This window comes from Acomys minous (assembly GCF_964271855.1).
Source record: "Acomys minous genome assembly, chromosome: 5".
In the NCBI taxonomy this organism is placed as follows: domain Eukaryota; kingdom Metazoa; phylum Chordata; class Mammalia; order Rodentia; family Muridae; genus Acomys; species Acomys minous.
This window is the reverse complement of record NC_140494.1, coordinates 84,460,525-84,480,774: the sequence shown is the minus strand read 5'-3', so window position 1 is coordinate 84,480,774 and position 20,250 is coordinate 84,460,525. Positions and strand designations below refer to the sequence as shown.

At 52.8% G+C, this 20,250-nt stretch overlaps 1 protein-coding gene across 6 annotated transcripts in view; it reads left to right on the top strand.

Annotated features, from left to right (window-relative positions):
* The window catches only part of DOCK6 (dedicator of cytokinesis 6), a 54,863-nt gene that overhangs the window by 32,445 nt on the left and 2,168 nt on the right, over nt 1-20,250 (top strand). For 5 of the 6 annotated variants that reach the window (XM_084781588.1, XM_084781587.1, XM_084781586.1 and 2 more), the window contains 20 exons: nt 1,489-1,602; nt 1,715-1,885; nt 2,846-2,985; nt 3,075-3,244; nt 5,175-5,335; nt 5,901-6,083; nt 6,766-6,892; nt 7,122-7,206; nt 8,695-8,791; nt 8,891-9,025; nt 9,384-9,536; nt 9,718-9,876; nt 10,502-10,602; nt 11,791-11,983; nt 12,067-12,210; nt 17,511-17,642; nt 17,732-17,746; nt 19,309-19,434; nt 19,523-19,612; nt 19,835-20,071. In XM_084781588.1, the coding sequence (XP_084637714.1) occupies nt 1,489-1,602; nt 1,715-1,885; nt 2,846-2,985; nt 3,075-3,244; nt 5,175-5,335; nt 5,901-6,083; nt 6,766-6,892; nt 7,122-7,206; nt 8,695-8,791; nt 8,891-9,025; nt 9,384-9,536; nt 9,718-9,876; nt 10,502-10,602; nt 11,791-11,983; nt 12,067-12,210; nt 17,511-17,642; nt 17,732-17,746; nt 19,309-19,434; nt 19,523-19,612; nt 19,835-20,071 (2,733 nt within the window). Of the gene's footprint in view, nt 1-1,488; nt 1,603-1,714; nt 1,886-2,845; nt 2,986-3,074; nt 3,245-5,174; nt 5,336-5,900; nt 6,084-6,765; nt 6,893-7,121; nt 7,207-8,694; nt 8,792-8,890; nt 9,026-9,383; nt 9,537-9,717; nt 9,877-10,501; nt 10,603-11,790; nt 11,984-12,066; nt 12,211-17,510; nt 17,643-17,731; nt 17,747-19,303; nt 19,435-19,522; nt 19,613-19,834; nt 20,072-20,250 lie in introns of those variants that run through there. The other variant, XM_084781590.1, reaches the window with a different exon arrangement.

Sequence of the window (20,250 nt, the reverse complement as noted above, 5' to 3'; positions counted from 1 at the left end):
TAGCTGGGCCATCTCTCCAGCCTCTCCTGGTTTTTGTTGTTGTTGTTGTTTTGTTTTTTTAATTTTATCTGTGTTGGTGTTTTGCCTAAATGTATGTCTGTGTCAGGGTATCAGCTCTTGGAGTTACAGACAGTTGTGAGCTGCCATGTGGTTGCTGGGAGTTGAACCTGGGTCCTCTGGAAGAGGAGTCAGTGCTCTCAACTGCTGAGCTATCTCTCCAACCCCCAATTCTCCTGGTTTTTAAAGAGAAATATCAGCTGGGCATGGTAGCTCATGCTTTTAATCCCAGCACTTGGGAGGCAGAGGCAGGCAAATCTTTGTGAGCTCAAGGCTGGCCTGGTTTACAAATAGAGTCCAGGACAGCCAAGGCTACACAGAGAAACCCTGTCTCAAAACACCAGAGAGAGAGAGAAGGGGAGGGTCATTGGGGATTTGATAGGTACATTTTATGTTTGGGAACCCTGCCTGTGTTATGCAATCTCAGCGACCTCTAGGCTGGTCCTGATGTCCCAATCTTGGTGTTCGTGGAATAGTCGCAAGCACTGACATTAGTGTCGTTGGTGATGGGCACCTCACTTTATTCATTCCTTTAGCGCGCAATGATCACCAATAGTCAAGGCAGCTCCAGCCAGGTGTGGTGGTGCACAGCTGTGAACCTGCACTGGGGAGATTGAGATAAGGAAGTCACAAGTTTGAGGCTAGCCTGGGCTACGTAACGTTAGCTTATCACTTGTTTCTCCTAAGATGTTGTACAGCAGCCAGGGCCATATGCTTCCTTCACAGCTTTGGCACACAGTAGGTGCTCAATAGATGCTCATTAAATGATTGCTGATTGTGTACCATCTGAGTACATTACTTTGCTGGACTGCAATGATAAGCATTTAACCAGAACTAAAGTGTTTCTTGCACATAAGTGAGCTGTGGGCCTTCCAGAGATTGGACCAGGCCCTTCCAATTCACCAGCAGTTTCAGCATTGAAAGAGAGTTTTGTTGTTGTTGTTGTTGTTGTTGTTGTTTTACCTCCTCTCTAATCTCATTGGTCAGAATACAGTCAACTAGGTATCAGCAGCAAGGGAGCCTGGGAAATGTATTCTGTTGAGCTCTGAAGTCTGGATGTAGAAAGTGAGTTACCCAGCTGTGCCTGGGAGAAGAAAGAAAAATGTATTGTGGCGCTGAGTGTGACATAGTGGCGCACGCCTTTGATCCAAGCTCTGAGAAGGCAGAGACAGGTAGATCTCTGAGTTTGAGACCAGCCTCGTTTACACAGTGAGTTCTAGGACAGCTGAGGCTGCACAGTGAGACCCTGACACAAATAATAAAAATAAAGCAAAATGAGTATATTGTGGGTGGACTGCGGAGGGAGAGAATTAAGCCAGGAAGGGAGACCTGGGTCACAGAGCCAGGGGCTTAAGGAAGTCATGTAGAGGTGGCCTTGCTGAGCCAGGCTGGGCACTGTGAATATGGACTGGCAGGTCCCTGTGTCCCCAGGACATCGAGCTGGCTGAACGCCTCAACGCTAGCCTGGCCTTCTTCCTCAGTGACCTCCTGTCCATAACGGACCGAGGCTACGTCTTCAGCCTGGTCCGGGCTCACTACAGGCAGGTAGGTGTGCACGGTGGAGGATGTGAAGGGGGTGGCCCATGACATCACAGGACCCATGGAGTCCGGGGGCAGGGTGATGCTGATGTCACCCATGGCATGGCCTCCTTTGCAGGTGGCCACTCGGCTGCAGTCCGCCCCTAACCCAGCTGCACTGCTGACCCTTCGAATGGACTTCACCCGCATCCTGTGTAGCCACGAGCACTATGTGACCCTTAACCTCCCCTGTTGCCCCCTGTCGCCCCCAGCCTCCCCGTCCCCCTCGGTGTCCTCCACTACTTCCCAGGTAGGTGGGCCTCCTCCTCCTTTTCCCTTTAAGTGGCACACCTTCAACCCACAGCCTTCATTTCTGCTCACTTCTTTGTGGGCCCCTGCCCTGGCAGACCCCTTGACCTTCGACTTTTCACCTGTGAAGACCCATGACTTCTCAGAGATTTTCTAGGAAAAAAATGACCCCTTCTGGTCCCCAAATCTAATTCTTGGGCTTGCATTTGATCTTCTGTTTCTCAGCCCTTAGAGTTTTGACTCCATCTCCTACTACCTCACGGATGGGTTACCCTGACCTCTCACCCCTGACCTTTGAAGGTTGATTCATTTTTATTTTATGTGTATCACTATGCACCACATATATGCCTGGTCCTGACAGAGGCCAGAAGAGGGCACTGAATCCCCTTGCAGATGGTTGTAACAACCGTGCAGATGTTGGGAAATGAACCAGGTCCCCTGGAACAGCAGCCAGGGCCCTCAACTGCTGAGCTACTGCCTCGGCTCTCACCTCTGACCTTTCACCCAATGCCCACTGACAGTGCTATTGCACTGAAATTGTCAGCCCACAATAAGTGAGCAAAATAATATCATGACGACACTTTCTCGGGAGATATTTTTTATTTAAATTTGTATTTATTTTATGGGGGAGCATGCGTGCTGGGATCATAGTGTGACAACAGAGAACAACTTCCAGGAGTCGGTTCTCTCCATCCACCATGCGTGCCCTGGGGGTCAAACTCAGGTGGTCAGGCTTGGTGGAGAATGCCTTTCCTGCCTGAGCCCTCCTGCTGGCCTCTTCTGAGGCACTTAGAGGACGGAAAGTGGGAAATGTCCAGATTTAGCTCTGCGGGTTCACCTCTCCCATCCCAACCACTGTCTCCAGCTCTTGATGCCAACGTCAGTTTTTTTCCATGGTGGCCATGGCGGTGACCTTTTACCTCTGACCCTTGACCCTGGGCATCCTCTCTACCATCTGCAGAGCTCTACTTTCTCCAGCCAGGCCCCTGACCCCAAGGTGATTAGCATGTTCGAGCTGAGCGGGCCATTCAGGCAGCAGCATTTCCTGGCCGGACTCCTTCTGACAGAGCTGGCTCTAGCCCTGGATCCAGAAGCTGAGGGGTGAGTGTGGTGCCTCGGTGTGGCCAGGGGACATTGGCATGGGCCAGGAGCCATGTCTGCACCATGCTGAGCACCCCGTCACTCCACAGGGCATCCCATTTGCACAAAAAGGCCATTTGCGCCGTGCACAGCCTACTGTGCAGCCATGATGTCGACCCCCGCTACACAGAAGCTGCCGTGAAGGCCAAGGTGGCCGAGCTGTACCTACCGCTGCTCTCCCTTGTGAGGGACACACTGCCACGGCTGCATGGCTTTGCCGGTCAGAGGGCTGGGGAAGATGGCGTTTCATGGGCCAGAGACTTGATCGTGGCATGTGGGGTGGGAGAAACAGAAAAATGCAGCCTCAGGGTGAGCAGCTTGGGCCAGGCTCTGCACAGCTCTGAGCCCTGACTCCCACCTGGGAAGTGAACCGGTGCTGGTATCCATTAGGATAGAAACACAGGTGCGGAGTACCGCCCTGCTGTTCACAGCCCATGTGCAGCTTTCTGAGGGAAGGGGCGAGGGCTCAATGGAAAACAGGTGAGAAAACTAGGGCGGTGCTCTTGTCTTTATTCACTGATCTGTTTGTAGCTGCAAGTGGCCCCGTGTGGCACTCAGGAACAATCTAGGGCCGTTGCTCGGATATGGTAGGACCTGCGAATTCAGCCTTGCATAAGTATGGAGGAACTCTCTGCTCTTACTTCCTGCATTTTTTTTCTTGCCTCCTTTTCTCTCTCTTCCTGGGCTCTAGTGACACGTTAGAGCTCATCTTTCTGTGGCGGGCCTGCTGTCATCCCACGCTTTCTGTTGTCTGTTCTGTGTGCACCACTCTGCTCCTCTGTCCTGGAGCTCACTGTGTCTTCAACTAAGCCCATCTTTTATTTCTTGCTTTTTTCATTTTCCGTTTGTGTGTGTGTTACGCACACACGTGTACACATGCACATTGTGTGTGAAGGTCCAGGCTGACGTCAGAGTTTAGCCTTGGCCACTCTTCCGCCTTCTCCGCTGAGGCAGGGCCCCTTCAGTTAGACTTGCGCTTGCTGACAGGGCTAGTCTCACTAGTCAGCTTGCTCTGCATCCCAGGCCTGCACCTTCGTAGGCTGGAACTGCAAATGTGTCGCTGTACACACATGGCATTTATGTGAGTGCTGGGCCCCTAATCAGATGCTTAGCCACTGAGCCGTCTCTCATCCCAAATTCTTTTTTCAAGACAGGGTTTCTCTGTATAGTCTTGACTATCCTGAACTCGCTTTGTAGACCAGGCTGGCCTTGAACTCACAGCAATCCGCCTGCCTCTGCTTCCTGAGTGCTGGGATTAAAGGTGTGTACCACCACGCCCGGCCCCTATTTTTAATTAAACTTTTTTTGTCTGTTTTCTGTGTGTGTGTATAAACATACTTGAATGTATAGAGGTCAGAGGACAATTTGTGGGAGTCAGTTCGTTCTCTGCTTCCACCTTGTGGGTCCTGTAGGTATTCAGGCTCAGCAGCAGCCATCTTTATGCTGAGCCATTTCACTGGCCCCTGGTTTTATCTTTTTTTTTGTTTGTCTTGTTTTGTTTCCAAGACAGGGTCTCTCTGTGTAGCCTTGGCTGTCCTGGACTCATTTTGTAGACCAGGCTGGCCTCGAACTCACAACAATCCACCTGCATCTGCCTCCCAAGTGCTGGGATTAAAGGCGTGCGCCACCACCACCCGGCTCTGGTTTTATCTGAATTCTTCATCCTTGATCCATTTTTGTCCTTCTTTGGTTTTCTTGTAAAGTCATTGTTTGCTAACATTTACTCTTCTCTGTGTCTCCTTTGGATGTCTTTGTCACATGCCCATATTGTCCTGTCTTGTCACGTGTCTTACAGTTTTGTGTTCTCCTTCGAACACTGTATATAAGTGAACCACAGGCTGCAGCCGTGTGGCCTCTCCAGGAGGATGCTAGGCTGCTGTTAGGCTCCGAGCTCCTCCGTCAAGCTGGAACTGCTCCAGGATTCAGGAGGCCGGGACATACTCCAGCCCCTCACTGGGAGGCTGTTGTTATTGCTTTTCAAGATAGGGTTTCTCTATGTAGCTCTGGCTGTACTAGAACTCTCTATGTAGAGCAGGCTGGCCTCAAACTCAGAGATCTGCCTGCCTTTGCTTCCTGAGTGCTGGGATTAAAGGCCTGCCTGAAGCAAGGTGCTTACAATGCCTCATTCTTCTGATCTGTTCTGCCCTCAGAGGGCTCAGGGCAGCGGTCAAGACTGGCTTCCATGCTGGACTCAGACACAGAAGGCGAAGGGGACATCGGAGGCACCATCAATCCATCTGTGGCCATGGCCATTGCCGGGGGCCCTCTGTCTCCTGGCTCCCGCACCAGCATTTCCCAGGGACCCTCAGCAGTAAGTCTGAGGCTCTTCCCCATAGATGCCTTTTAAATGAAGCCCATGTCATTGCCTGGAGCTGGAGCTCAGTTGCTAGAGTGCTTGCTGAGCATGCACAAAGTCCCGGGTTCCATCTCCAACACCGAGTAAACTGCATGTAATGTTGCATAATGTGTGATCCAGTGGTGCACACTTATGATCTAGTAGTGCATACCTGTGATCTGGTGGTGCACACCTGTGATCTGGTGGTGCACACCTGTGATCTAGTGGCACATACCTGTGATCTGGTGGTACACACCTGTGTTATAGTGGTGCACACTTGTGGTCTAGTAGTACACACCTGTGATCTAATACTGCACACCTGTGATCTGAGGGTCCACACTTGTGACCTAAGCACTAGGGAGGTGGAGGCAGGAGCATCAGAAGTTTAAAGTCATCTTCAGACTATGTCATAAGTTTGAGTCAGCCTGTGTGTCTCAAACAAAACAAAAGAAAAAGGAAGTCATGTCATAAAATACAGTTGCCCACAATTCACCTTATATAAGGAAAATAAAAATCTGTTCTGTTCTCTCTCCGCACCCAGGCAGCTCGCTCAGGCTGTCCCCTCTCTGCTGAATCCAGCCGGACCTTGTTGGTGTGTGTGCTGTGGGTCTTGAAAAATGCCGAGCCAGCCCTCCTGCACCGCTGGGCTGCTGACCTGACTCTGCCCCAGCTGGGCCGCCTTCTGGACTTACTCTACCTCTGTCTGGCTGCCTTCGAGTACAAGGTGTGGTGGGCTGGGGAAGGCTGAGGTGGGGAGAGCCAGGCATACCGCCAGGGTCCCCTGCAGCAGGAGTTGGGTGGGAAGGGACAGACTGTGGGCGTCTGTGAACTGAGGATGAAGGGTGGACTGTGTCTGTCCTCAGCTTTGGGGTAAGGTGGCACATGACCTCATGAATAGAATAGTGCACTGGGGATGTGCTCAGTCATAGGGTGCTTGACTGCTGTGTATGAGGCCCATCCATCCCCAGCAAGAAAGAGAAAGAGGAGGGTGGAAGAGGGGGGCGCGGCCACATAAGCCTGTCACCCCAGCACTTGGGCGAAGGGGCAGAAGCAAGGGTTCAAGATCATCCTCAGCTACATAGTGCGTTCAAGACCAGCCTGGACCACAAGAGGCTCTATCTTAAAACGAGGGAGTTGGAGAGGGAAGGAAAGCAAGCTGCAAGGGAGTCTGGTAGCATGGTGTTTGGCTCTGTGGGCACTGGAGGAAGTGTGGGAGGAGAGACGAGGACAGTGGGGAAGGGAGGAAAGGTTTGGAGGTGGTGAGACTGCGGAGGGAAGGGCTGAGCTGCGTCCTCTGGCAAAGGGCCCTGGAGATAGGAATTGCCCTGAGCAGAGGAACTAGGCTGCCTCAGGTCTCAGCAGGAGGAACACTTGTCACCTTAAATCCCAATTCTCTTCTTTCCCAGGGAAAAAAAGCATTTGAGCGGATCAACAGCCTCACGTTCAAGAAGTCACTGGACATGAAAGCCCGGCTGGAGGAGGCTATCCTGGGCACCATCGGGGCCAGGCAGGAGATGGTGCGGCGGAGCCGGGGTGAGGCCACAGTGGGGAGCCGGGGTGCTGGTGCACGCCTGGCATCCCAGCACTCAGGAGGTGGAGGCAGGAAATCAAGTGTTCGAGGCCAGGCCTTCGCGTTCACCTTTGCTCAGCATCGCTCTGCTTAACCCTCCACGGGTGTCTTCCTGCCTGTGTATGTTTCCCTGGGCTTCCGTATACTTTTTTTTCCTTCACGTGTCTATAAATATACGTTTGTGTGTGACAGAGAGAAGTCCATTTGGAAACCAAGAGAATGTTCGCTGGCGTAAGAGCGTCACACACTGGAGGCAGACCTCAGACCGTGTGGACAAGTAGGTGGAATGCTAGATGAGTCCAGTCCTCACTACCGTGGTGAGCCGCCTGAGTGTCTCAGGGTCTCTGTTGCTGTGAGGAGACGCCGTGACCATGGCAACTCTTATAAAGGACAGCATGTCACTGGGGCTGGCTTAGGGTTTCAGAGGTTCAGTCCATAACCAGCATGGCAGGAAGCATGGCAGCGTGCAGGCGGGCACGGTGCTGGAGGAGCTGAGAGTTCTACCTCTGGATCTGCAGGCAGCAAAAGGAGACTGTGTCACACTGGGCGTAGCTTGAGCATAGGAGACCTCAGAGCCCTTTGTCCACAATGACACACTTCCTCCAACAAGGCCACGCCTACTCCAATAGGCCACACCTCCTAATAGTGCCAGTCCCTATGGCACAAGCATTCACACACATGAGTCTGTGGGGCCATACCTATTTAAACCACCACACGGAGGCAAGCCACTTTACAACAAAGAAGGCTTCTCACAGGGTGTGGTGGTACAGGCCTGCAATCCCAGTGTGAACAGTGAGTTCCAGGACGTATAGAACTGTTCAGTGAGACTCTATCTCAAAAAAGAAAAAAGAAAGGTGTTCCATGAAACCTCCCTTAACCACTTCCTAGGGCGTGCTTCTAATAACTGAAGAATACCTAATCTCTACCTCTTTTTATCTTGTCAAATGGATCTAGGGACCAAACCCTAAATCTCACCAATGTTAGGTCAGTACTGTACCACTGAGCCACACCCCAGCCCCTCACTGGGGGATTCTAGGCAGTGCTCTACCACTGAGCCACACCCCAGTCCCTCACTGGGGGATTCTAGGCAGTGCTCTACCACTGAGCCACACCCCAGACCCTCACTGGGGGATTCTAGGCAGTGCTCTACCACTGAGCCACACCCCAGCCCCTCACTGGGGGATTCTAGGCAGAGGCTCTGCCACTGAGCCACACCCCAGCCCCTCACTGGGGGATTCTAGGCAGTGCTCTGCCACTGAGCCACACCCCAGCCCCTCACTGGGGGATTCTAGGCAGTGCTCTACCACTGAGCCACACCCCAGCCCCTCACTGGGGGATTCTAGGCAGTGCTCTACCACTGAGCCACACCTTAGCCCCTACCCTCCATCTCTTAACTCTATCAAGCTGAGGACAACCCTCCAATACAAGAGCCTTTGGAGCTGGGCGGTGGTGGCACACACCTTTAATCCCAGCACTCGGGAGGCAGAGGCAGGTGGATCCCTGTGAGTTGGAGGCCAGCCTGGTCTACAATGCAAGTCCAGGACAGCCAAGGCTACACAGAGAAACCCTGTCTCGAAAAACAAAACAAAAAAAAAAGAGTCTTTGGGAACACACTAAGATCATGACATGCAGAAAAAAAATTTCTTTGGTTTAGACTAATTTCTAGAGCTCTGTTTCCTCCATGGACAGCAGAGGGTGGGAGAGGGCCCCTCTGTGTCATAGGATCTGACTCAAGTGGCGTCTCAAGGTCTCTCCTGCCCTCCAGGACGAAGGATGAAATGGAACATGAAGCCCTGGTGGATGGTAACCTGGCAACAGAGGCCAGCCTAGTGGTTCTGGACATGCTGGAGATCATTGTGCAGGTATGGCCTGTCCGGTATCTGTCCTGACCTCTCCTTAGCTTCCCAGACCCATCCCACCCTAGTCTCTTAACGCGTGGATTTCTAACACCCTCCATGAAGACAGTGATGCTGTCCGAGGCCCGTGAGAGCATCCTGGGTGCTGTGCTAAGAGTCGTTCTCTACAGTCTCGGCAGCGCCCAGAGCGCCCTCTTCCTGCAGCACGGCCTAGCCACGCAGCGGGCACTGGTCTCCAAGGTAAGCACTCCTAAACCACAGCCACGGATCACAGAGATGACAATAGCTCATGTACTGAACACCTACTGTGTGTCGGACAATACCATGACATGGGGACACCACAGCTGCAGTTCTGAACTGGGACATAGGGCTGTCATGATGGCTCACACCTGTTATCACAGTGGAGGCCATAGGACCAGAAGTCTTGGGTCCTGACAACAACAAAAAGGTCAAAATGGCCAAGTCACTGGACATGGTCAAAACAAAGACCCAACCCCAAATCTTACTGTTAGCCAAAATCAGGGTGGGCAAGCTTCATCTGGGAGCTCCTAGGCCTACCTGGGAGCTCTGAGCAGCATGTGTCTGGGTCCTGGGGCAGTTTCCGGAGCTGCTTTTTGAGGAAGACACGGAGCTTTGTGCCGACCTCTGCCTGAGGCTTCTGCGACACTGTGGCAGCCGCATCAGCACCATCCGCACGCACGCCAGCGCCTCGCTCTACCTGCTTATGCGCCAGAACTTCGAGATCGGCCATGTACGGGGGGGCAGGGTCTCCACAGAGCTCATCCAAGGCTCAGCTGGCGGGGGTGGGGGAGCCTCGCCAGGACGGGGGCGATCAGCAAGTATCACCCGGTGTCATAGACCAGGGAGTCAGAATGTGGGAAGTGTGGGGTGGTCAGGTCAGCAGGTTTAAGGGTGCCTCCATGTTCCATCAGAATTTCGCCCGTGTGAAGATGCTGGTGACGATGTCCCTGTCATCCCTCGTGGGGACAACTCAGAACTTCAGCGAAGAGCACTTGAGAAGGTCCCTCAAGACCATCCTGACCTATGCAGAGGAGGACGTAGGGCTGAGGGACAGCACCTTCGCTGAGCAGGTGACACCTATAGTGGCCCTCACCAGCTGTGGACAACATGTGCGACTGCACTTGTGTCCTTTTGGGTTGTTTGTTTAATGGCTGCTATTTATATTTGAACTTTGGTCTTCAAAGGTCAACAGGGGATGTCTTCTTCAGTCTCTCTCCACCTTACTTTGTTGTGATGATGGGACTTGGGGGGGAACTATTTTTATGGGTCCCACTGTGAACCTCTGGCTGTCCTAGAGCTTGCTGTGTAGACCAGGCTAGCCTCAAATTCACACCAATGAGCTTCCCTACTTCCCAAGTGCTGGGATTAAAGGTGTGTGCCACCATGCACGGTCCCACTTTATTTTTAGAGGCTCACTGAACCTGGGGATCACTGACTCAGCTAGGCAGGCTGGTCAGAGGGGCCATCTCTGCCTTTCCCCCCTCCAGGCCGACTGGTCAGAGAGGCCGTCTCTGCCGCTCCCCAGTTCCCCCAACACTAGCACTGTTGCCAAGCCTTACCATACCTGGCTTTTTCATGGTGCAGGGGGTCGAACTGAGGTCATTACGCATGCATGGAAGCCCTTCAACCAGGGCGCCATCTCCCTAGCCCTACCCTCCCATCTAACTCTGACTCCGTTGCCTTTGCCGACCCCAGGTTCAGGACCTCATGTTCAACCTGCACATGATCCTGACAGACACAGTGAAGATGAAGGAGCACCAGGAGGACCCCGAGATGCTCATGGACCTCATGTACAGGTGAGGGCAAGAGTCAGGCCCAGAAGACGGAGTAAAGGGGGATGAAGGCAGCCAGGTGAGCAGCTTTGTTCCAGACAGGGTTTTTCTGTGTAACAGCCCTGGCTGTCCTGGACTCGCTGTGTAGACCAGGCTGGCCTGGAACACCCAGCACTGCCTGAAAGCTGGGATTAAAGGCATATACCACCAGGCAAGCTTTAATTTGTTTTCCATTGCTGTGACAGATACCACAACCAAAATGTATATTTGGCTTATATGTCCTAATCACATTCTGTCCCTGAGGAAGTCAAGAAGGCAGAGACCATATAGGCCTGGCTTAAACTCAGAGATCTGCCTCTGCTTCCCAAGTGCTGGGTTTAAAGGTGTGTGCCACCATACCTGGTTTAGGTACCTTTCTTTATTATTATTATTATTATTATTATTACTATTTTATTTATTTATTTATTGGTTTTTGGTTTTTTTGTTTCTCTGTGGAGCCTGGGCTGTCCTAGACACACTTTGTAGACCAGGTTGGCCTCGAATTCATAGTGTTCTGCCTGCCTCTGCCTCCAGAGTGTTGGGATTAAAGGTGTGCACCACCACGACCAGCGTAGGCACCTTTCTTGTTTCTTTTTTTCTTTTTTCTTTTTGTTTTTGTTTTTTTCAAGACAGGGTTTCTCTGTGTAGCCTTGGCTGTCCTAGACTCGCTTTGTAGACCAGACTGGCCTTGAACTCACAGCGATCTGCCTGCCTCTGCCTCCGGAGTGGTGGGATTAAAGGCGTGCACCACGCCCGGCTCGTAGGCACCTTTCTTATACAACCTAGGACCACCTGCCCAGTGGTGTCACCACCCAGAGTGGGCTGAGCTGCCAATCATTAATTAAGCCAATCTGATGGAGACATCTTTTCAATTAAGGTTCTTCCCAGGTGATGCTAGCGTGTCCAAAGTTGACAAAAAGAACTAGCCACTGCAGGTGGCTAGAGAGCCCTTGTCTCTAAAAACAACAAATAAACAAAACAACATAAAGATACCTTCTTCATCCCCAGTACCACACAGGCTGGCTGTTGGCACACACCTATAACCCCAGCATGGGGCCATGGCTGGCCAGTAAGGGGATAGTTAAATATACAGACAGGCACATGGGTGCAGGCGAGGGTCGGGGCTGGGCAAGCAGAGACAGGTGCTCATGTCCCTGTTGTCCTGGACCCCAGAATTGCCCGGGGATACCAAGGCTCTCCAGATCTGAGGCTGACATGGCTGCAGAACATGGCTAGCAAACATGCAGAGCTGGGCAACCACGCAGAGGCTGCGCAGTGCATGGTACACGCAGCTGCCCTGGTGGCCGAGTACCTTGCCCTCCTTGAAGACAGTCGCCACCTGCCTGTGGGCTGTGTGTCCTTCCAGGTGAGTGATCAGGGTGACCCGGAGGTAGAGGAAAGCCCATGTGGGTAGATGCTGGGTCTGATGCCACCCCCTGCCCTCCCCAGAATGTCTCATCCAATGTGCTGGAGGAATCTGCCATCTCCGATGACATCCTGTCCCCAGATGAGGAGGGCTTCTGCTCCGGGAAGAACTTTACAGAACTGGGACTGGTGGGGCTGCTGGAGCAGGCGGCTGCCTACTTCACCATGGTAAGGCCTGGGGCTGCTGCAGCACACGGGGCTAGGACGGTGTGGTGTTGGCAGGGTTTAGAATGGGGACGCAGAAGCAGGCATGGCAGTGCTTGCCTATGAGCCCGACGTTTGGGACAGTGAGGCCCAAGGATTGCAGTTTGAGGCCAGCCTGGACTACAGAGCCATTTCTCTCCCCCTCCGCCCCAAATAAAACAAAACTGGCGCTGGGACTGGCATACATGAAGCCCTACAGAAAGCAAGTATGCCTGTAACCCTACTCAGTAGGTAGAGACAGGAGGATAAGAAGTTTAAGGACATCGTCCCCTACACAGCAGGTTCTGGGCCACTCTGGGCTACAAAAGTCACTGTTGAAAGAAAGAAACTGGGCACAGTGGCACAGCCTTTAATGCCAGCACTTAGGAGGCAGAGGCAGGTGGATCTCTATGAGTTCAAGGCCAGTCCGGTCTACAATGCGAGTCCTGGACAGTTAGGGCTACACAGAGAAACCCTGTCTAGAAAACAAAACAGAGAGAAAGGGAGGAAAGAAATGAAAGGGAGAAAACAAAACAAACAAACAGAAAACCCAGGGCCTTGCTCAATGGCAGTGATACGGTAGAATGCTTGCCCGGCGTGGGTGAGGAGGCCTAGGTTCATGCCCCAGTACTGCCAGGAGGTGGGGTAGGGAACAGAACTCATTAACCTCTGGTTGCCTTGAAAATGTGGGGCTTAGAGATGGCTCAACTGGTAATGTGCTTGTCACTCAAGCATGTGTTGGAATCCTCAGTCAAAAGCCAGGCATGACGGCAAAAGCCTGTCACCCCAGTGCCTGGAGCTAGAGTCTAAGGATGCTGAGGGCTCGCTGGCCAGCTGGTCTACCTCAGGCGGCAAGCTCCAGGTTTGATAAGGGACACTGTTTCAGAAAATAAGGTGGAGAGCAAGAGAGGAAGGCAGCCGATCCCAACCTCTGGCCTCCACCTGTGCACACAGACACATAAGCCCCCATAAGGGGCTGGGGCTGTAGCTTAGCACCTGGAGTAAGTGGCCTAGCATGCATGAAGCCCTGGGTTCTATCTCTAGTACCTCATAAACCTGGCGTGGCCGTACACACCTCTCATGCCAGCACTTAGGAGGTAGAGGCCAGCCTGGTCTACAAAGCAAGTCTAGGACAGCCAAGGCTACACAGAGAAACCATGTCTCAAAAAAAAAAAAAAAAAGACGGGGTTTATTTCTGCTTGCTTTTTTTTTTTTTTTTTTTTTTTTGAGACAGGGTTTCTCTGTGTAGCCTAGGCTGTCCTGGACTTGCTTTGTAGACCAGGCTGGCCTCGAACTCACAGCGATCCGCCTGCCTCTGCCTCCTGAGTGCTGGGATTAAAGGCATGCGCCACCACGCCCGGCTTCTGCTTGCTTTTATCAGCCTTATTCTGGCTGTGAGGCAAGCCATCCAGCCTCCGCTGCTGGGCCTTCTTGGACAAGAGCTGGGGTCAGCCTAGTGGAGCAACAGGCTAGTCAGGCCAAGGCTCTATGTTCTGTCTTTAGTGCCATATAACCTGGGTGCCGTGGTACACACCTGTCATCGTAGCACCTTGGGAGGTGGAGGACGGATCTGTAGCTCAGAGCATCCTGAGGCTGACTGTGAGCTTGAGGCCAGCCTGGGCTACATGCGACCCCATCTCAAACAACATGACAAAGAGGCTCATGGTGCGGCACAGTGGCAGAGCACTTGCCTAGAGTGGGCTCCATGCCCAGCAGAAAGCTAAAGCATCAAATCTGGGCCCTTACCCAAGCCACAGTAGCCCAGTGTGGAAAAAGGTTTGGGAGATCCCCCTTTCTTGATGAAATCTAAGAAGCACTAGCTCCATGCAGATCCCAGCTGTCAGCCCTGAGCCTCACAGGTGCCCCCCAAGAACCCTCACCTAGAAACGCCTCCATAAAAACTTGGCACACTGGCCCTGTCCACAGCGACTGCCAGCGGACAGCAGCCGTGTAGATTTCTCACATAAAGATCCAGGGCGGGGCAGCACTTAGTGGTGGGGCACATCCTAGGAGCATGTGGGGTCATGGGGTCATTCCCCAGGATGGGTGCACACATTTACCTTTCCTTTTTTAAAAGTGTATTTATTTATGTGTGGGTGGGGAATGCAACCTGCCCTGGCTGACTGTGAAGGTCAGAGGACAACGTGCAGGAAGTGGTCCTCCCCTCTCACCGTGTGGGTTCAGGCACTCAGGTTTGTCAGCGGGCCATGTCAGCGGCCCACTGCGCCATGTCAGCGGCCCTGTGTATCATACAATAGTTTATAGAAATCCTGATGTTGGGTCGTTGGGAGACTTAACAGGCACACACTACCACACTCAGCTAATGAAGTTCACTTTGTAGTTACTGTTTCCGGGAACACTGGGTTGGCCAGGAGCTGGGGTCAGCCCAGGGAAGTACCAGGTCAGCCAGGCAAGGCTCTGGGTTCCGATTTTCAGTTCACAGTAACACTGAGTGGAAAGGAAAGACTGTCTATGTGCCTTGTTTGGGGGGGGGGGGGCTCCTTTTTAGTTTTCTTACCTAGGTTTACATAAGGCCATTTTCATGTTAACCTGTAATGTACTTTGAATGTACCCCCTTCTCCCATTTTTCCCCCTTTCATTTTTGATAGAAAGGCTTACATAGCCCAGGCATGCTTCAAATCCCCAGCCTTGAACTCCTGGTCCCCACGCCACTGTGGGAAAGATTAAGCTTTGTCGCAGGTGGAAGCAGTCTTGGCGGGCTTTACTCTTGGGGCACACCATAAATACCTTGTGAGAGACTGTTTGGAGCCTTCCTGGGCTTGGAATTCAGGAAGCCTACCTAGGAACCCCACCGTGGCTATTGTTTTCCTAATTGACCCTCGAAGGGAGAAGGGACCGCCCTTTGCATATGACTGGGAAGGTGGGGGAGAGAAAAACAAGAGGTAGAAGGAGAGAAGGAGGAGGCGCGGAAAGAGAGGAAGGGACTGGACCAGCTCGTGGGACAGAGACACCTAAGGACCCGTCCTGTCAAAGGATTCCAGGAGGTTTATTTTTCTATCCAGACTGCAGGAGTGGCCACCAGGTCCGGTTTGCATGCATCTCCTCTCCTCCCAATCTACACGTCCTCCCTGACTGTCAACACCCCGTGCTGGGTTGTATGTTGTTTCCAATCAATAAAGCTCCATCGACAGATACAACTTTGCTGCCCCCACCCCCCAAGTCCAGAGTTCGCGGCCAGGATCAGTCTGGGTTATACACATAGTCTGCAGGCTTTAGCAATATGCACATAGGACTGTCCAGATGCCACAGCCTGAGTCTCCCCAATCCAAACCAGAAAAACCGATTACCACTTGCCTCCTTCCTAGGATTAGGACTCCTCCTCCTAGTCCACCAAATCCTCCTCAGCCCTCCTGGTCCTCCTCCTCACTGTAGTGGAAGGACAGAACCCAGGGCTTCATGCATGCTGCCAAGGCACTCTACAAATTGAGATACATCCTCAGTGCACTGCTTTTTTATTACATTTGTTTGTGTGTGTGCACATGTGCACACATACATGCATGCACAGATGCTGTGTGTGATGTGTGGTCAGAGGACAGCTTGCACATGTGACTTCCAGGGATTGAACTCAGGTCTTCAAGCTTAGCGCCAAGTGCCTTTCCTCCCATGTCCTAGTTTCCCTTGTCGCTGTGATAAACACCATGACCACAAGCAAATAGGGGAGGACAGGGCTTGTTTCACCTACTTTTCCAGGAAGCAGTCTATCTGGGAGGAGGTCAGGGCCGGAACCTGCAAGTGGGAACTAAAGCAGAGGCCAAGAAGAGCTCACACAGGCTTGCGCCCCTCCGCCTGCCTTCTTACAGTGCCCGGGACCAGCTGCCCAGGCGGGCTCTGCCACAGCCATTGATGAAGAAAATGTCCCAAGGAGGCATTTTTCTCAATCTGAGCTTTCTTCTTCTCAGATTACCTTGGCTGTGTCAAGTTGACAAACAAACTACTTCACAGCATGCCCGCAGGGCAGTGTTGGCCTTGTGGTAGTGCTGCTGTTGCCGCTTGTTTGTTTTGTGACAGTGTCTCAGTATATAACTCAAGATGGCAGGGACAACTTCAGCAACTTCCTCTCCTCTTCCTCTTCCTCTTCCTTGTCTTCCTTGTCTGCCTCCCTCCCCTTTCTTATCTGCATGTGTATATGGGTACCTGGTGCCTGTGAAGGTCAGAAGAGGGTGTCAGATTCCCGAAAGTAGAGCTACAGACAGTTGTGAGCCACCATGTGGGTGCTAGGAACCAAACCCAGGCCCTCTGCAAGAGCAGCCAGTACTCTTAACCACTGAGCCATCTCTCCGGTCCTAGTTTTTAATTTTTGTTTTGTTTTGTTTTTCAAGATAGGGTTTCTCTGTGTAACAGCCATGGCTGTCCAGGACTCACTTTATAGACCAGACTAGTCTGGAACTCAGAGATCTACCTGCCTCTGCCTCCTGAGTGCTGGGATTAAAGGCTACCACGCCAAGGCTGGGTTTTTCCCCCCCACATTAAACTTTTTTTTATTAATTTATTCAGATTACACCTCAATTGTTATCACATCTCTTGTATCCTCCCTCCCTCCCACTTTCCCCTTACTCCCCTCCCCTATGTCTGTGACTGAGGGGGACCTCCTCCCCCTGTATATGCTCACAGGGTATCAAGTCTCTTCTTGTTAGCCTAGTATCCTTCCTCTAAGTACCACCAGGCCTCCCCATCAAGGGGACATGGTCAAATATGGGGCACCAGAGTTTGTGTGAAAGTCAGTCCCCGCTCTCCACTCAACTGTGGAGAACATCCTGTCCATTGGCTAGATCTGGGTAGGAGTTCAGTGTTTACTGCACGTATTGTCCTTGATTGGTGCCATAGTTTGAGCAGGACCCCTGGGGCCAGGCTCGTTTTTTTTTGTTGTTGTTTGTTTTGTTTTTTTCCAAGACAAGGTTTCTCTGTGTTAGCCTTGGCTGTTCTGGAGTAGCTTTGTAAACCAGGCTGGCCTCGAACTCACAGCAATCTGCCTCCCAAGTGCTGGGATTAAAGGCATGCGCCACCAGGCCCAGGCCTTTTCCACAGTTCCACCAGGAAGAGCTAGTATGTATGGAGGCCATAGCTCTTAGGCCTTGGTAAATGTTTGTGAGAAGATGTGAAGACCACAGTGCCACATGACCCGTGCCACATGACCCCCACCCCTCACCCCCCAGCAGGAAGGCGTGTCCTTTCTGGAGTAGGGGTTGTCAGGGTAATGGGAAGTGGTGGGGGAGGGGCAGCCTGGGGTATTGTGAATCTTTTACCTCACTTCTCCTATTCCCCAGGGTGGTCTGTATGAAGCAGTGAACGAAGTCTACAAAAACCTCATCCCCATCCTTGAAGCCCACCGAGACTACAAGAAGCTGGCTGCTGTGCACGGCAAACTGCAAGAGGCCTTCACCAAGATTATGCACCAGGTGGGCCCAGGCTGCCCCAACCCAGGATAGGCTCTTAGCAGGCCCTTCCTTGGCCTGGCTCTGCTCATCTTCCTCCTCTTTTCCCGCAGAGCTCCGGCTGGGAGGTGAGTCGGAGGTGAACAGTGGTCAACGAACACTAGGGGGCAGCAGAACAGCATGACACCCCTCCACAGGGGCCTGGGCTCAGTGGGTGATGACTCACAGCCCCCTACTTACTCCCTCCCTCCCTCCCTCCAAATGCTCCCCCACCCCCACCCCAACAATCTCAAGGGCAGCCTGTGAGTCACCCAGCTGGGAACTCTCCAGAGACACCCCTCCCTCTGGTAGGGCCAGCTCAGTCACCACCAGGGATGGGGGTAGAGAGGGAGGGGGGCTATCTCTTTCCCAGTCTGTCGCATTCCTTTCCTCCACCCCTCACCATCTCTGTGTTAGGGTTCCCTGGCTCGCTCTCCATCCCAGTGTTCCCAACTCCCAGCTCTGCCCAGGACAACTACTCATCTCTTGTTAAGATCTTACCCTTACCCCCCTCCCCCCCCCAATCCCTCTTCCTTGCTATTTATAGGCATCTCTCAGTTGAGGGAGAATTTTCTGGCCAAAGATGGCAGGAACCCAGAGCCCTAGCAGGCTGGGTGGGGGCAAGCAGGGTGGGTAGGTCCCCGCCTTCCCTGTGTCCTCGATCTCCCTCTCTAGATGATGCTCACAGGGTGGGATTACTGGGACCCTGGGAGGGCTAACTCTGACCTCTGGTCTCTCCGATGACTGTGTCTCTCTGTCCACCACCCCTCCACTCCTGTTTCTGGCCCTCACTGTGTCTGCCCCGCCCTGTCTGGACCGGCCTTGGTGAGTGATTTTGGAGTGATCCCACTTCCTCCCCCATCGGTTGGGGGATGGTTTTTTGGGGCTAGGGACAGAGAGAAGAATGTTCAGGACAGGGGGCAGCCCAGAATGTTTCTTAGTCACTCAGTTACTAGGGCACCTGCTGGGCCTGGGTCCCATGGGTACTGGGTGAGGCTGTGAGCAACACAGCCCTAACCTAGTATTGGAATGCTGCTGCTGAACTAATGGAGGCCACAGAAACTCAAGTTTATGTTAAACAGCGAAGTTGACCACGAAGACTGGTGATGCTCAGAAGGCTCAGACAGGAGGCTAGAAGTCAAGAATAGCCTGGGCAACTTATTAAAACTGTCTCAGCCAGGCATGGTGGCACAGGCCTTTGAACCCAGCACTCAGGAGGCAGAGGCAGGCAGATCTCCACATTGGAGGCCAGCCTAGTCTACATAGTGAGTTCCAGGTCAGCAGGGGTATGTAGAGAGAGAGAGAGACCCTGTCCCAAATAAAAATAATAATTATTTCTAAGTAAAACAAAGAAAATGGCTGAGGGCTTAGCTCGGCCACAGAGTCCCAAGCTAGAATCTTCCAGCCGTGGAGTTTTCACCTCATATGTGGGTAACTCTGGGTTCAGTCATCAACACAAAAAGATGGTGACCCACATCTGTGACCTGAGTCGCCGGGCATGTTTGCCTGTTTCACTGTGTCTGCAGTCCCCAGATAGGCTCCTGAGATTCTCAGGGTCCCCCCCTCCTCTGCACCCCACCCTGAATGTGTCTGGGGTGGAGGACATCTGCAGAGATGCCTCCCTGCCAACCCCACTGGTCTCTCAGCCCAGCGTGTATTTGGGACGTATTTCCGAGTGGGCTTCTACGGTGCCCGATTTGGTGACCTGGATGAACAAGAGTTCGTGTACAAGGAACCGTCGATCACAAAGCTGGCAGAGATCTCACACAGGCTGGAGGCACGTCCTGGCGCTGGGCGGTGGGACAGGCCGTGGGCTCCAACGTGGGCTGCCCCAGCGGGACCCTGAGTCAACCCCATGTCTCTAGGAGTTCTATGCGGAGAGGTTTGGGGACGATGTGGTTGAGATCATCAAAGATTCTAACCCAGTGGACAAGTCCAAGCTGGACCCACAGAAGGTGGGTCCTCAGACCGTTCCCGCAAGATTCTATATTGAGACGTATACAAATACTGTTTGCGGGGCGGGCCAAGTCCTGTTTCTTGGGGGATTCCTATGAAGGGAGATTTGGGATTCTTGATCCAAATCCTTGAAGCCCAGAGGGAGCAGGGCCTCTGCCTGGAGCTGAGGTGTCAGGTAGGCCCTAGGCTACCTCCAGGCTCATACCTGCCCGGTGCCCCAGGCCTACATCCAGATAACCTATGTGGAGCCGCATTTTGACACTTACGAGCTCAAGGACCGAGTGACCTACTTCGACCGCAACTACGGCCTGCGGGCCTTCCTCTTCTGCACGCCCTTTACGCCCGACGGGCGTGCACACGGGGAGCTGGTGGAACAGCACAAACGAAAGACGCTGCTGAGCACCGAGCATGCCTTTCCCTACATCAAGACACGCATCCGAGTGTGCCACCGTGAGGAGGTGGGACCCCAGGCCTGGGGAGGAGAAGTTGGGGAGGCTTCAGACCCAGGAAGGGCGGTTTGGGGACTCAAGGTCCAGCCAAGAGATTTGGAGAGGAAAAGGCAAAAAACCCCCACAACAGTGCATTTCAGGGACCCTAGATTCAGGAAAGGGGTCAGAGAGCATGAGGACACCAGGCT